This window comes from Carlito syrichta, unplaced genomic scaffold (assembly GCF_000164805.1).
Source record: "Carlito syrichta isolate Samal-C Ts95f unplaced genomic scaffold, Tarsius_syrichta-2.0.1 Scaffold306742, whole genome shotgun sequence".
NCBI lineage: Eukaryota > Metazoa > Chordata > Mammalia > Primates > Tarsiidae > Carlito > Carlito syrichta.
The window spans coordinates 385,738-401,129 of NW_007250838.1; the positions used below are offsets into that span (position 1 = coordinate 385,738).

A 15,392-nucleotide genomic window follows, 5' to 3' on the forward strand; every position below is an offset into this window, starting at 1 on the left:
AGCCCACGGGTTCAAGAACAGTCTGGGCAACTTGGCGAGACCTCATCTCTACAATAAATTAAAAAATTAGCCAGGCATGGTAGCGCATGCCTGTAGTTCTGGCTACTTGGAAGACTGAAGCAGAAGGATCACCTGAGCCCAGCAGGTCGAGGCTGGGGTGACCTTGAGCATGCCACTGCACTCCAGCCTGGGTGACAGAGTGATACTTCAACTCAAAAAAATATGTGTGTGTGTGTGTGTGTGTGTGTGTGTGTGTGTGTGTGTGTGTGTGTAAAGTATAAAAGGTTAACTTTGTTTCTCTGCAAAAGTATTGACTCTGCACACCTACTATTGTATACTTCCAGGTTCATGGCAAAAAAAGAGAAAACACTGTACTTGGAATCAGAAGATGTGGGTTTGGTCTCAGTTCAGCCTGTTTTCTTATTTCAAAAATAGAGTAATGTTTATCACCTATGCCTTCCCTGGCACTCTTATGCCGCAACAGCAGGCATCTAGCTTGTGTCTTATTCCCTCAAGACAACCTTGAGTTCAAGGCCAAATAGGTGTAATCTTTTATTTACATAACCTAGGGACTGTTGGAGCTTCCAATTTAAAGCTCAGCATCAAGGCTGGGTATGATGGCCCACTCTTGTAATCCCAGCATTTTGGGAGGTCGAGGCAGGAGGATCCTTTGAGCTCAGGAGTTCAAGACCAGCCTCAGCAACATAGCAAAACCTTGTCTTTACAAAAATAAAAAATAAAACTCAGCCTCTAAAGCATTAAGAAACAAAGAGCTAGCTGGGCATGGTGGCTCACACCTGTAATCCCAGCACTTTGGGAGGCCTAGGTGGAAGGATTGCTTAAGCCCAAGAATTCAAGACCAGCCTGGGTGACACAGGGAGACCTCATCTCTACAAAAAAGAAAAAACCAAACAATTAGCTGGGCATAACACACACTTGTATTCCAGCTACTCAAGATATTGAGGTAGAAAGATCACCTGAGCCCAGGAGGTCAAAGCTTCAGTGAGCTGTGACTGTGCCACTGCACACCATCCTGACAGAGTGAGACTGCAACTCAACAAACAAACAAAAACTCAAAGAGCTGAAGATCTATGAGAAGCAGTCAAGTAGATTTTAAACTTTCAAAGAACAATGATAAAGCATTATTATAAGTATCAAAATGACAGTGAATAGCAGAATATATAAGCAACAATTACTATTATTTATGAAAATAAGATAAATAACCAAAAGAATAAAAAGTTAGAAATACCATTGAGAAGTGTACTAGATATTTGAAAAGCTAACAAAAATTCATAAGATATATAACAGATCTAAATAAATTGTGATAGAGCAAGTTTCCTCATATAGAGACTATTATAAGGATTCCTTTCAAGATTATTCTTTAGTTTAAAAAAAAAATCCTCACTTTCTCTAACTTTAAGGATGTGTGGCCACATAACAAAATTATTCTAACATTCCTGTGGACAAATAAACATGAGAAAATGGCTAGGACATTTTTTTAAACTTGTAGAAGCAGATATGAAATGTATTATAAAACCACAATAGGCCAGATATGGGGCTTATACCTGTCATCTCAGCACTTTGGGAGGCTGAGGCAGGAGAATCACTTGAGCCCAGGAGATCAAGCCTCGGCAACTCAGCAAGACTTTGTCTCTACAAAAAATATATATAAATAAATGGTGGCACATGCCTGTAGTCCCAGCTACTCAGGAGGCTGAGGCAGGGTCACCTGAGCCCAGGAGGTCAAGGCTGTGGTGAGGTATTATCATGCCACTGCACTCCAGCCTGGGCAACAGAGTGAGATCCTGACTCCAAAAAGCAATAAAAATAAAATAAATAAAACTACAATTGTTAAAGTGACGCAGTTCTGACACAAGAATGAAAAGATAGATCAATGGAAGTCAGAAAAAAGCATTAGTATATGTAAGAGCTTAACATATCACATTTATATATATATACAAAAACAATCAATGAAAACATGAAAAGATGTTCAGATTAATCAGTACTCAGGGAAATGCAAATTGAAACCACAATGAGATACGACAGCACACCCATTAAAATAGCTAAAAGTAAAAAGGGTATGAAGCAATGGGAACTCTCACATGTTGTTGTCAAGAATGCAAAGTGGTCCAGCATTCTTGGAAAACGATTTATTAGTTTCTTATAGCATTAAACGTACATTTATCACACAACCAGCAATTTTACTTCTAGGTCCCTAAAAGAAACAAAAACATATGTCTGCACAGAGAGACAGAAATGCATGAATGTTCATAAAAGTTTTATTCAAGATAGCACAAAACTGAAAACAACTCAAATGAACAAATAAACAAACTGTAGCATATCTATACATTGGAATATTATGCAGAAACAAAAGGGATGAACTACTGATACAAGCCACAACATAGATAACTCTCAAAAGCATCATGATAAGTGAAAAGTCAAACACAAATGGTTACATACTTCATGATTCTATTATATGACGTTCTCAAAAAGGCAAAAACCATAGGGGCAGAAAACAGCTCAGTGGTTGCCAGAGCCTGGGAAATTCAGGGGAGATTGATCACAATGGACATGAGGGAACTTTGGAGGTGATAATAACATTCACATCTTAATCATGGTGGTGGCTACATGAATACACGTATTTTTAAAACTCATAAATCTATATAATTAAAACAGGTAAATTATATCTCAAACTCAGCGTTTAAAAAACTCAACTCCCATACTTTAACTCAGTGAAAAATAGGTGGATTTATTCATAAAATGATGTGGAGAACATTGGCTATTTAGAGCTAAAAGCATTTAATTCTTATTTCATTTCATATGCCAAAATAAATTCCTTCTGGAAAATGAAAAGTAAAAACAAACTATTAAATAAAACAGAGGCCAAAGTTTATTTAATGTCTGGATGTAAAGGACATTTTAGGTTTAAAAATTATATTAAAAAATATCAAAGTTGATGATATTTGATTATCTGAAAATTAAATATTTCTGCATGTCAAAATCGGAATCAATGGGGAAAATATTTGTCCTACTTGTGATAAAAAAACATACAATATAAATCACACAATAAGTTACAGGAAAATGCCAGAATTCACTAGAAAAATGAGCAAAACCTCTGAATGAAGAAGATAAAATACAAAGGACAGATACATTTATGAAAAAAACTACCTCCCTAATAAAGAGAAGCAAATTAAAAACCAAAAGATATCATATATCATCTGTCAATCTAGCAATGTTTCAAATTTGTGGTATGAAGACTCAATGTTACCAGGAGCTTCACTGCTAGTGAAAGAGTAAGTCTGTACAACCTTTTTCAGAAACACTTGAAAACACCTGGCAAGAATTTTAAACATTAATACATTCTGACCCTACAGACTTGTGCTAAAAAAGCTATCCAGAGAAACTACTAGAAACTTATTCAAAGTTTTGTGAATATATTAACCACAGCATTTTAAAAAATAATAACAGACAATAAAAGTCTTCAACAACAAAATGTTAGATAAATCTGATCACAAGATAGAATATTACACAGTTGTGAAAAAGGTTTCCAGAAATTTAACAACATGGGGAAATGGTAAGTGAATATCATTAAAGTGAAAAAGGATACAGAACCCTATGCATAATATAAGCCTGATTCATTTTTTTTTTTTAAACCATCATTCAAGGATATGTTGGGTGCCAGCAGTGTACAACATGGACAAAAATCCTTGCCCTCATGAAATTTATAATCTATAGTCTTGTTCACCACAATATCCACAAGCCTGGTCCAGTGCTCAGTAAATATTTGTTAAATGAATACCAATAGAATGAAAAGTAAAGAACAAGCTAGAAATACAGGCCATTCCTTCGTCTGGACCAGAAGAGGCAAAGAGGAGCCTGTCTCCATGTCCTCCACAGCCCAGGAGAGAACAGCAGCATTTATCACTCTGATGGCAACTCATTGCATGGAGAAGTCAAAGAGATCAGTATCAACGGATGCCAGACACCACACAGTTCCCAATGCACTTGAGGGGACAGAAATATGATCGAGATACAGTCAAGCAGCTTACAAATCAAGTTGTCAAGACAAGCTGGCGGGGAGACCGGTTGACTGCCTTGAAACCAGGGGTACACAACTTCAAGTTGACTTTTTTAAAAAAACTATTCTTTAAAAAGATAATTTAAAGAAAAAAAAAAAGTTCCAGAATGAATTAGGAGAAAGTTATGGAAAGGAGTTTAAACTCAGCCCAGAAAACAAGGAGATTGCAAACAGAGGTTCTACTAACCCAGGAGAAGACATGTCCCCAGATCAATTCTCAAAGTCCACGGCAGTTGAATGCCTGATTTTTGAACTTTTCCATAAAATGTATTTATTCTGTCTTCCTCAGGAGCCAATCCATCTCATGACTGTTAATTGTGCCATGTATTAGACATAAGTCATGCCATATATTAAACATATAAGTCAAAGAAAGAAACAACCTTTGTGACTCCTAATGAGCATACATCTTGCCCAAGTGACATCTTCACAAGGTTGTAACTGGATATCTCCCCGCCACACCCTGCGGGTGACAGTGGAGGCAACACCCATTCGAGTTGCTCTATAATCTTGGGATTCTAGAGCAGAAATCTGCAATGAAAGACAATGTACTCTGCACTTGAAACAACCCACCCACCCCTGCACTCCCAGACACAGGATCCCCTGAATTGCTCATCAAAGACTTTGTGCACCAGACATACGATGGCAAAATCCCTGCCAAGTCATCTCTGCAAAACTGTTTGAAAGCAAAAGTGGAAAACAAAAGAAGCAGTTAAAAATACTCTTGTACCTTGAATGCTTCTTTTAAAAAAGGCCTTACATCCTTCACACGACCAGACTCCGTAGTGATATCCCGACGCGTAATCGCTGCAAACTGCGCAGAAGTGGGCATCCCTCTTTGAACTTGGACTAGTGACAGGGCTGGTGCAACGGCTCCCACTAACCTTTCTTTTTAGCACCTCCCTAGGGAGCAAAGAAAATATTCATGTTAAAGGAGCATAAGAGGGAAAGGAAGGACTTTCTAGGAAAAAATAGCGTGAACATTGCTTAATTTAATCTCTTTGCCCTCCAGGGCTCATGGTAAATATATCCAGAAACTCTCATAGAGCACAACTTCTGGTATTAATGTGAGATCTACAAAGAGTCACTCTGTGGGGAATGACTGATGTTTACAAGTGGTGGGTGAGTTTACATCCCTCCACACGGTGCTGATGAGCACTGTAACCAGAGAAGGCATGTTGAGCCACGGGGTGGGGTCCATCTCTGAGGATAATGAACGAAGTGGCCAGATCGAATCTAACCCACAGATCTGAGCCACTAGCAGGATACGCAGTGGCCTTCTGTAGCTACTGGTTCATCAGTGCTGCACAGAGGGGCCTGAACTCACATATCCACTTCCAAATATTAATCATTCCCAGCAGACCATCAGACATTTGAGGTTCCCATTTAATTAGAGGACAAAAATCTTTCACTCTGCAATTTCAGATAAAGGTCTAGATTAAAAATAACTTGAAGAGGAGTGACAAGCAGATTTTAAGTTATCTTTGGCAAGGCACAGTGGCTCACACCTGTAATCCCAGCACTTTGAGAGGCTGAGGTGGGAGGAATGCTTGATCCTAAGAATTCAAGATCAGCCTAGGCAACATAGTGAGATCTCATCTCCACAAAAAAAAATTTTTTTTTAATTGGCCAGGCGTGGTAATACAAGCCTTGTAGTCCCAGCTACTTGGGAGGCTGGGGCAGGAGGATCAACTGAACCCAGGAGGTCAAGGCTGCCATGTTTGTGCCAGTGCACTCTAGCCTGGGCAGATGATCCAATTCAAAAAAAAGAAAAGTTATCTTAAGATGAATACTATACAGTTATACAGTACTCTGCTTAAAAAGAGAGGAGAGAGCCGGGCTCGGTGGCTCAGCCTGTAATCCCGCGCCTTTGGGAGGCTGAGGTGAGTGGATTGCCTGAGCCCACGGGTTCGAGACCCGCCTGGGCAGGCGAGACCTCATCTCTACACTAAAATCAAAAAATCAGCCGGGCGTGGTAGCGCGCGCCCTGTAATTCCAGCTACTTGGAAGGCTGAGGCGGAAGGATCTCCGGAACCCAGCAGGTCGGGGCTGCGGTGGCTGGGAGTGGCCACTGCACTCCAGTCTGGGTGACAGAGTGAGACTCCAACTCAAAAAAAAAAAAAAAAAAAAGAGAGGAGAGAAAGGGAAGAAAAGACAGAGGGGGAGAGAAAAAAGAAGAGAGAAGTGGGGAAGGTTGGGGGGAAGTGCACAAGAGAGCGCATGCATGCAAGCAAGTGCCCATCCTGAGAAGACACTAAAGGAAACAGAGGCCCAATGCTGAGCACAGGGCAAGAGGTTCGTGGGGGAACAGAGACTAGAAGGTGGCACAAGGGATGGGAGGGGAACCAAAACCACATCTGGATATTTCTTGATTTTGCCAGCACACATTTCCTTAAGAAAGAAAATGGTAGCCAGACTCAGTGGCTCAGCATGTAATCCCGGGCTTAGGAGGCCGAGGTGAGTGGACTGCCTGAGCCCGCGGGTTCGAGATCCGCCTGGGCAACTTGGCGAGACCTCATCCCTACAATAAATCAAAAAAATTTAGCCGGGCGTGGTAGCGCGCGCCTGTAGTTCCAGCTACTTGGAAGGCTGAGGCGGAAGGATCGCTGGAGCCCAGCAGGTCGAGGCTGCAGTGGCTGGGAGCGTGCCACTGCACTTCAGTCTGGGCGACAGAGTGAGACTCCAACTCAAAAAAAAAAAAGAAAAAGAAAAAGAAAGAAAATGGTGAAGCTATTATTGATTTGTAAATGAAAATAATTATATTGTAGTTTAATCTGCACAAATACTAGCAGGACTTTCATCAGAATTCATGTTCAGTAAAAAAAGATTTCCTTCTTTAAAGGTTAAATACAAAATATTACTTTAAAAAGTTATTCATGATTTTTATATTATCTTCTTTTTTAGTTTACCAATAAATAATGTTTTTTACTTTTTTCTTTTTTTAATAGAGACAGTCTCACTGTTACCCAGTCTGGACTCAAGCAATTCTCTCACCTCAGCCTCCCAAAGTGCTAGGATTATAGGTGTGAGCCACTGCACCCAGCCAATAATATAAAAAGAAGAAAAATAAAATTTATGGTGTAATATTGCTTCCTCTGAGTTTTAGGACAACATTTGAAAGTAATGCATTCCAATATGCTATACAGTCTAACATAGTACTTTGTTGTTTCAGAATTTTATTTTTCTCCCTCTGCCATGCCATGCCTTCTCTCTAGTTCCATAACTAGCAGTAAAAATACTACAAATCAGACTGAAATAATGCACCCATTACCTTGCATTCAAACAGTACATACATTCTTTTTAACTTCAGGAAATTTTAACTGAAGTCTGCATTTAAATAGCTTCCCATTGATTTCATAAAATATTATCATTTGAGTTCATTATGTACATACTTGTGCCAATTATCTGTCTCTTGAGGCTTCATGTGTCTAGTACTTCACTTAAGTTGTTATATTGCTACTATTTTATCCTGGAAACAATTTGTCATGAGCACCACATTGTGTGATTTCACTGTAAGAAGACTCTAACCAGAAAGTAAAACAAAATGTATTTTTCAAACCCAAAGACCTCCATCAAAAGAAAAGTCATTTAAGTTCAGTCTTTACTATATCAAGACAGTAGCCACAATAGCAAATCCTCCCCCCACAACACTTATCTACAAGCACAACTTTTTAATGAGGTCTAGAACATCAGAACAGAACAAGGTGTCATATGTTTTGGGATGCTCTGAGTAATCTACGTGACTAGTAAAGATCCCGTATCTCTCTTTCTTCTCAATCATAAAGCAATTTGTGGCATGCCCTTGAACTATAATTCAGAATGAAGTCTGCGTTTACCTGTTTACAGGTAGGGTGTGTTCTAGCGATCTTGTTTCACACCAAGGACTCTTTTGAGCTTCTGCATACAGATGTGACGGCTGGCAGCGGATCGCTAGAGGAGAGAGGCGCCCAGAAGTTGACCACAACACAGCAGGGCTAGCTGTCTGCTGCCCAGACCCGCCTTCCAAGTTACTGACACTGCTGGAAATACTGTAATTCATCACCGCAGGGGTATAGAATGCCACAGCCGAATACTCATGGCGGTTCTCCACATAGGAGGAAGGGATATAGATGGGGCTGTGCTCCAGGGGAAGGATGGGTTGGCTGCAATTGTAGGAGGAAGGAGAGTTAAGGCTAGAAGGTGAGTTTTTGATATCCATGTCTTGAATAGGGAGCAGTTGAGAAAACTCCTTGCGAGAAGAGGCACAAAGGGACATTATAAAGTTCTCAAAGACCCATGGGCGGGTATAATGGCTGTAAAGAAAAACAAAAGACATCGCTAAGTTAGAGCTGAGGGTAACTATTAAAATTAATTCAAACATTTCTATTTTTAAAAAATACACACATTCGTATAGGATTACAAATGCACCCTGAAAGATGTATATAAGAAAGTTAATTTCAGAGGAGTGGAAACTGAGGCATGGAACTTTTACTTTCTACCTCTTTCATTTCATTATTGCTTTGTTGTTATTGTTGTTGTTGTTACCCACAAGAATTTTTTTAACCACAAGAATTCATTATAGACTACTGTTTAAAAATTAGCCTGGGCTGGGCTCAGTGGCTCAGCCTGTAATCCCAGCACTTTGGGAGGCCAAGGAGAGTGGACTGCCTGAGCCCACGGGTTCGAGACCAGCCCGGGCAACTTGGCGAGACCTCGTCTCTACAATAAATCAAAAAAATTAGCCAGGTGTGGGATCGTGCACCTGTAGATCCGGCTACTTGGAAGGCTAAAGTGGAAGGATCGCCGGCACCCAGCAGGTCGACACTGGGGTGGCTGTGAGTGTGCCACTGCACTTCAGCCTGAGCGATAGAGTGAGACTCCAACTCAAAAAAAAAAAAAATCAGCCTGGCGCACTGGTTTATGCCTATAATTCCAACACTTTGGGAGGCCAAGGCGGGACAATCGCTTGAGCCCAGGAGTTCAAGACCAGCCTGGGCAACACAAGAAGACCTTGTGTCTACAAATAATCAAAAAATAATCAAAAAAATCAATAAGGGTACCCGATCTCAAACCAGGCAAAGTGGGGACCAAAGGAATTCCCAAACTTTACCTGTCGATGTCCACTTGTATACCTAATCCTGAATTGTACCTCACATCTTTCAAATAAAATATTTTTTTAAAAAAATTAGTTGGGTGAGGTGGCATGCATCTGTAGCCCTAGATACTCAGGAGGCTATGCCCAGGAGGTTGAGGCTGCAATGAGCCATGGTCATGCCACTGTACTCTAGCCTGGGTGATAGAGTGAAACCACGACTCAAAAAACAATAAATAAAATTAGCAAACACAAGATTAAATGAAAATGTCAGCAAGTATTTTTTCTGGAACTAGGTAAGTTTATTCGAAAGTTCACATGGAAAGAATAAGCAAGAATAACCAAGTAAACCATAAAAGAAAAGATCAATGAGCAAGGCTAGCCTTAACTGATATTCCAAAACACTATGAACTTCTAATAATAAAAAACAATGGGTACTAGCACATGTTAATCTATTGTCTCTCCGTTTTTTGTTGTTGTCTTCCTTCCTTCCTTCTTTCTTTCTTTCCTTCCTTCCTTCCTTCCTACTTTCCTTTCTTCCTTCCATCAAGGTCTCACTCTGTTACCCAGGCTGGAGTACAGCGGCAGATCACTGCAGCCTGGAACTTCTGGACTGAGGTGGTCCTTCCACCTCAGCCTCCCAAGTAGCTGGGGTGTGCTAACACGCCTAGCTTTTTTTTTTTTTTTTTTTTTGAGGCAAGGTGTCACTTATGTTTCCCAAACTGATCTCAGACTCCTGGGCTCAAGCAATCCTCAGCCCCCCAAAGTGCTGGGATTACAGGCATGCGCCGCCCTGCCCAGCCTGCCTCTCACTTCTGAATGTTCGGGTCAATTTAGGACAAATGACGGAATTCTTTTAGGCTTTTAAAGTGAGCACAATGGTAAGCTTCCTCGGTAGAGGGCGCTGGAGGGACACCGCAGGAGGAAGAGGCTTGCTGTAATCTCTGGCCCTGCAGAGAAGCGCAGTGTGAGTTTGAGGCTCCTGCTGCCCAGAACAACCCTGCAGACTCTGCGTGATGCTAACCATCCCGCAGTTACCTGTCCAGCCTGTTGTCCAGATGATCACACGTCGCCAAGCCATTCATTGTGCAAGACTCGCCATCCTGCACAACCTGGGGTCTCTGAAGGCCTGCCCCCCAAAGGCGCCTGGACTCCACTGCACACTTCCGCCACCTGTTGCTCATCACCCGCTGTCTGTTGACCCTTCAGAGGTGGCCTGTTGCTCGCCCGGCAATTCTGGACCAGCTTCCGCCTGGTAAACCAGCACACCACTCTGCTACCAGGGCTGGCCTTCCCCAGTGAGGTCCCCCCCTCTTCTAAGTCTGCCCTTTCTTGAGCACTCTCCCTCAGCCCTTGCTTACCGAATCGAGTCTCCTGATGCCTCACACTTAATCTCTTAGATTACTTCGTAATTATTTCCATCAAACATCCCCTTGAACATTCTGTATGGTTTCTATCTCCTGACTGGACCCAGACTGCCACAGTCATAAAATAGGAAAACAAAAAATAGAAAATCCAGCTGGGTGCGGTAGTTCAGACCTTTAATCCCAGCACTTTGGGAGGCCAAGGCAGAAGGATAACTTGAGTCCAAAAGTTTGAGCCCAGCCTGGGCAACATAAGGAGACTCCCTCTCTACAAAAAAAAAAAAAAAAGACATAGTGGTGTGCACCTATAGTCCCAGCTACCCGGGAATTTGAGGTGGGAGGATCCCCTGAGCCCAGGAGTTCGAGGCTGCAGTGAACCCCGATGGTACCATTTCACTCTACCCTGGTCAACAGAGTAAAACCTCAACAAGAAAGAAAGAAAGAAAGAAAGAAAGAAAGAGAGAGAGAGAGAGACAGAGAGAGAGAGAGAGACAGAGAGAGAGAGAGAGAAAGAAAGAGAAAATCAAAACACTCAAAAGTGTGTATATATTTGGTATATGATAGAAAGCCAATCACTGGGAAAGCAATGGATAACACTGTAGCCACTGGAAAAAGAACAGTGGGCCCATATCCCACATGATATAACAGAATAAACTCCAGTGGCTCAGAGATCAAAGTGTTAAAAGAGAACTGGAAGGAGGGAGAGGTAGGGAAGGGGAGAGGGAGGAGGAGGAAGACTGGGCAAGTGCTAGAAGCAAACACAGGCAAATCTTTTCATAACCTGGGGTGGGGAAAACTTGCTCAACCATGGCTGGACAACTGGGAATAATTTTTTTCAATGACCAGTATATTCAGTACATAAAAGCAAATCTGTACATATTATAAAAACACCACAAGAAAATTCAAAAGAAAATGACAAATTGGGGGAAAAAAAAACATTCTCGACTTAGAAACAAGGGGCCAAATCTCTCTAGTAAATAGAGATAACTCCTACATGACTATGAAAGACGAAAAATGCATTAGCAAAGCAGGCAAAAGACACAAAGAGAACACAGAAGAAGGAAGGCAGGTGGCTCTTAAAAACACACAAAATGATCAACCTTATTCATAAAAGACAGATAAAATAATACTGATATATCATTTCTCAGTCATGTTCAGCAGGGTCAGTGGTGGTTCACATCTGTAATACCAGCACTTTGGGAGGCCAAGGTAGGAGGACTGTCTGAGCCCAGGGGTTGGAGACCAGCCTGGGCGATTTGGCAAGACCCTGTCTCTACAAAACAATCAATAAAAAAAATTAGCCAGACATGGTGGGGCATGCCTATAGTCCCAGCTACACAGGAAGCTGAGGCAGAAGGATCATCTGAGCGCAGCAGGTTGTGGTAACCATGAGCATGCCACTGCACTCCAGCCTGGGCAACAGAGTAAGATACAGACTCAAAAAAAAAAAATCACGTTCAGCAAAAATTCACATTTGACAACAGACTCTTGGTGAGGCTAGGAATAAACAGGGACTCTCTCCTCCAGTGTTGGTAGGAGTGTAAAATGGAACAACCTACATGAGGAACTGGCTGGCAACGCCCAGCAAAATTACAGATGCTTCTTCCCTTTGCAGTATGAGTCCATGGTGATGCACAATGCACCAGGTAAGGAGGTAGGACAGACCAGAGATTTGACTACTCGACATATTTGTAAGTAGGATCACACAGTATTTGTTCTAATATTGTCCTCAAGGTTCACCCATGTTGTAGCATGTGTCAGAATTTCCTTCTTTTTTATGGCTGAATAATATTCCATTAGATGTACAGACCCTATTTTACTTATGAGTGAAAGGTTTTCAAAGACATGACTGAAGACGTTTACAGATTCATGGGAATGACCTAGGTTAGAGTGAGTGGCTGAATATAGAAGCCACCACAGGAGTTGGTAATTAGGTCACCAGCAACCCTTCGATGGCAGCTCCAGGACTGACACTATTGTCCAGAGGTGTTTATCCCTCAATCTGTCTTGAAAAAAACCTCTCCTAGGCCATTGCCTTACTAGACTCTGGTGTGGCCACATGCTCTTTGAGCTATGGCTTTGGCCCCCTTCCCCACCTTGCAGAGGTGAATCTCCTCTCTCTCTCTCTCATTTACTTTTTAAATAAACTATATTTTCTAATCTTAAAAAAAAAGAAGCCTCTCCTATTCAATCGACCTACACTGACACCTGCTCACTGTACTTATGTTTTCAATACTGTACCTTAGTGATTGTATTTTGGTGTGCTGTTACAGCTATACAGCCAAATATTTCATCAAAACACATTTAACATACATTAACAACATAATTTAAATGGCAGACATTGTAACAATTGAGAGCAAAATACTTAAGGTAATATACATGACAAACTGTATTTATACAAGATATAACCTGGAGGTGATAATTAAACTTTAAATTCCCTGAACTTTTAAGAAAAAGCATAAGAAAAGATGGGCCACCCAACCAAATAAAAAAGCTTAGTGTGATCATGTACTAAAGTCCTTTATACAGAACACTGTTCAATGTAAACTTTTTTTGAGTCAGGGTCTCAAATTCATCCAGGTGGAGTGCAGGGGCACAATCATGGCTCACTGCAGCCTCAACATCCTGGGCTCAGGCAATCCTTCTGCCTCAGCGTCTTCAGGAGTTGGGACTACAGGTGTCACCACCACGTCCAGCTTTTTTTTTTTTTTTCGTAGCGATGAGGTCTCACTATGTTGTCCAGGCTGGTCTCAAACTCCTGGGCTTAAGCAATCCTCCTGCCTCAGGCTCCCAAAGTACTGGGATTACAGGTGTGAGCCACCATCCTATGTCAATGTAAACTTATATAAGGACAAATACAACATTCTCATCATCAAATGAAGATTAAGTTATATTCAGGAAATTATGAAGCAGGAAAACGGTGAATTGTTAATGAGAATTTGAATGAAAGCGTTCAAGCTAATACTCGATTAATTAAAAAAAAAAAACAATTAAGTGATTTAACCAAAAAAACATTCTATGAGCACTGTGGTCAGTAAAGGTTTTACTGAATCATATATTGTTTCAACTTTACATCTCCCAAAAGAAAGGTAGTTAGTACTTCAGCATAAATAATTCAGCACAGCCAACACACCACACTCTCAGAAAACCACTGCTATCATTTTCTTTTGTTAGGCCGCCTAAAAACATAAAGCTTTTACTGACACAAAGTAATGAATAGCTGTTGGGCACAGTGGCTCATGCCGGTAATCCCAGCACTTTTGGAGGCAGAGGCGAGAGGACTGCCTGAGTCTAGGGATTCAAGTCCAGCTTGGGCAAGTTGGCAAGACCTCATCTCTACAATAAATCAAAAAATTAACTGGGCGTGGTGATGCATGCCTGTCATCCCAGCTACTCAGAAGGCTGAGGCAAAAGGATCACTTGAGCCCAGGAGGTCAAGGCTGCAATAGCCATGAGCATGCCCCTGCACTCCGGCTTAGGCAACAGAGACTCCAACTCAAAAAATACATAAATAAATAATAACGGATAGCCGCATGAAAATCCATGAACTTGAAATAATACTTCCTTTTACCCAGCTGAAAGTGAACATACAACTTAAAATGAATATGATATCTCTCTGAGGGACAGAGAAGCAACCCCCTTACTCATTTTCACCTAAGCTAAAATGCTGAAGCAACCCATCAGACACACACCACCAACTGGCAAATGCCACCCAGGCACTCAAAGTCGGGGCCATGGCGACTTTGCTTAAGACATACGGATCTCACATGTCCACATAATGCCAATCAACTGTTTTAGAATTTCCATGCATCCCCCAGACAATGGTAATTAACATTAGAGAACTGTTGTTGGGGCGTCATTAAAAGGCTAGGTTGCATTTTGTGTGGATCTCTTTTATATGTATCTGGATTCACGGGACACTATTTATTGTGGCACTTTGGATAATTAGTAACTCAGTAGCCAATGCAAAGAGTTTTCCTTCTTAAACTAAGCCCCAAGGGAGAAAGAACTTAAACTGACAGGAGGGTGGTTGTCTCTCTACCAGAGGTCTATAAAATTAGTCTAGGAAAGTATAAAACAACCCATTCCTTTTTTTTTTTTTTAAGTCAGGATTTCACTTTGTTGCCCAAGCTGGAGTGCAGTGGCATGATCATATAGCTTACCACAGCCTGGAACTCCTGGGCTTAGGCCATCCTCCCACCTCAGCCTCTGGAGTAGCGGAGACTATAGGCATGTGCCACCATGCCCGGCTAAATTTTTTTTTTTTTTTTTTTTTTGTAGAGATGAGATCTCACTATGCTGCCCAGGCTGGTCTCGAACTCCTGGACTCAAGCGATCCTCCTGCCTTGGCCTCCCAAAGTGCTGGGATTCCAGGCATGAGCTTCCGTGCCCTGTCCCATTCTGGTTATATGAGTAGTCCTACTCTAAAACAGATATATAAACTGGTTGAAGTAAAGAACTCCAAAAAGATAAAATTTCTCCAACACTGCATGACAGAATTTTCCTAACATATCCTTTGGATGTTCAAACATGGCATCATGCCCTCAGTGTTTCGGCATGTTTTCTATAACAAAGAAAAATAATCTCTAAAAGAGTGTAATAGTTGGGCCCGGTGTGGAATTGCACCTCATCAACAAAAGAACATGTACCTGGACATCCTGATTTTAAGAATTATTCATTTCTTTGCCTATCAGTCTTCTTTAATAATTAGTCACCATAACTTAAAACAGTTGGTCTGTATCGTGTGCAATGAATAGCCCTTGTGTTCCTGAGTCATGTGTGCGTTCAGTTGCAAAGACTTTTGGACACATGGGATTATACATGGTGTTCTAATATACTGGCTGGGGAACATACTATGGCTTTTAAACTGAAAAAATAAAAC

General features: G+C 41.3%; 1 protein-coding gene across 3 annotated transcripts in view; it reads right to left on the reverse strand.

Annotated features, from left to right (window-relative positions):
- Positions 1 to 8,368, reverse strand: part of ESR2 (estrogen receptor 2) — a 66,828-nt gene extending 58,460 nt beyond the window's left edge. For 2 of the 3 annotated variants that reach the window (XM_008063319.1, XM_008063320.1), the window contains exons 1-2: positions 7,912 to 8,361; positions 4,806 to 4,978 (exon numbers count right to left, since the gene is read on the reverse strand). In XM_008063319.1, coding sequence (XP_008061510.1) covers positions 4,806 to 4,978; positions 7,912 to 8,330 — 592 coding nt within the window. In that variant the 5' untranslated portion in view covers positions 8,331 to 8,361. Of the gene's footprint in view, positions 1 to 4,805; positions 4,979 to 7,911 lie in introns of all 3 variants that reach the window. The other variant, XM_008063318.1, reaches the window with a different exon arrangement.
- Between the last annotated feature and the right edge of the window lie 7,024 nt (positions 8,369 to 15,392).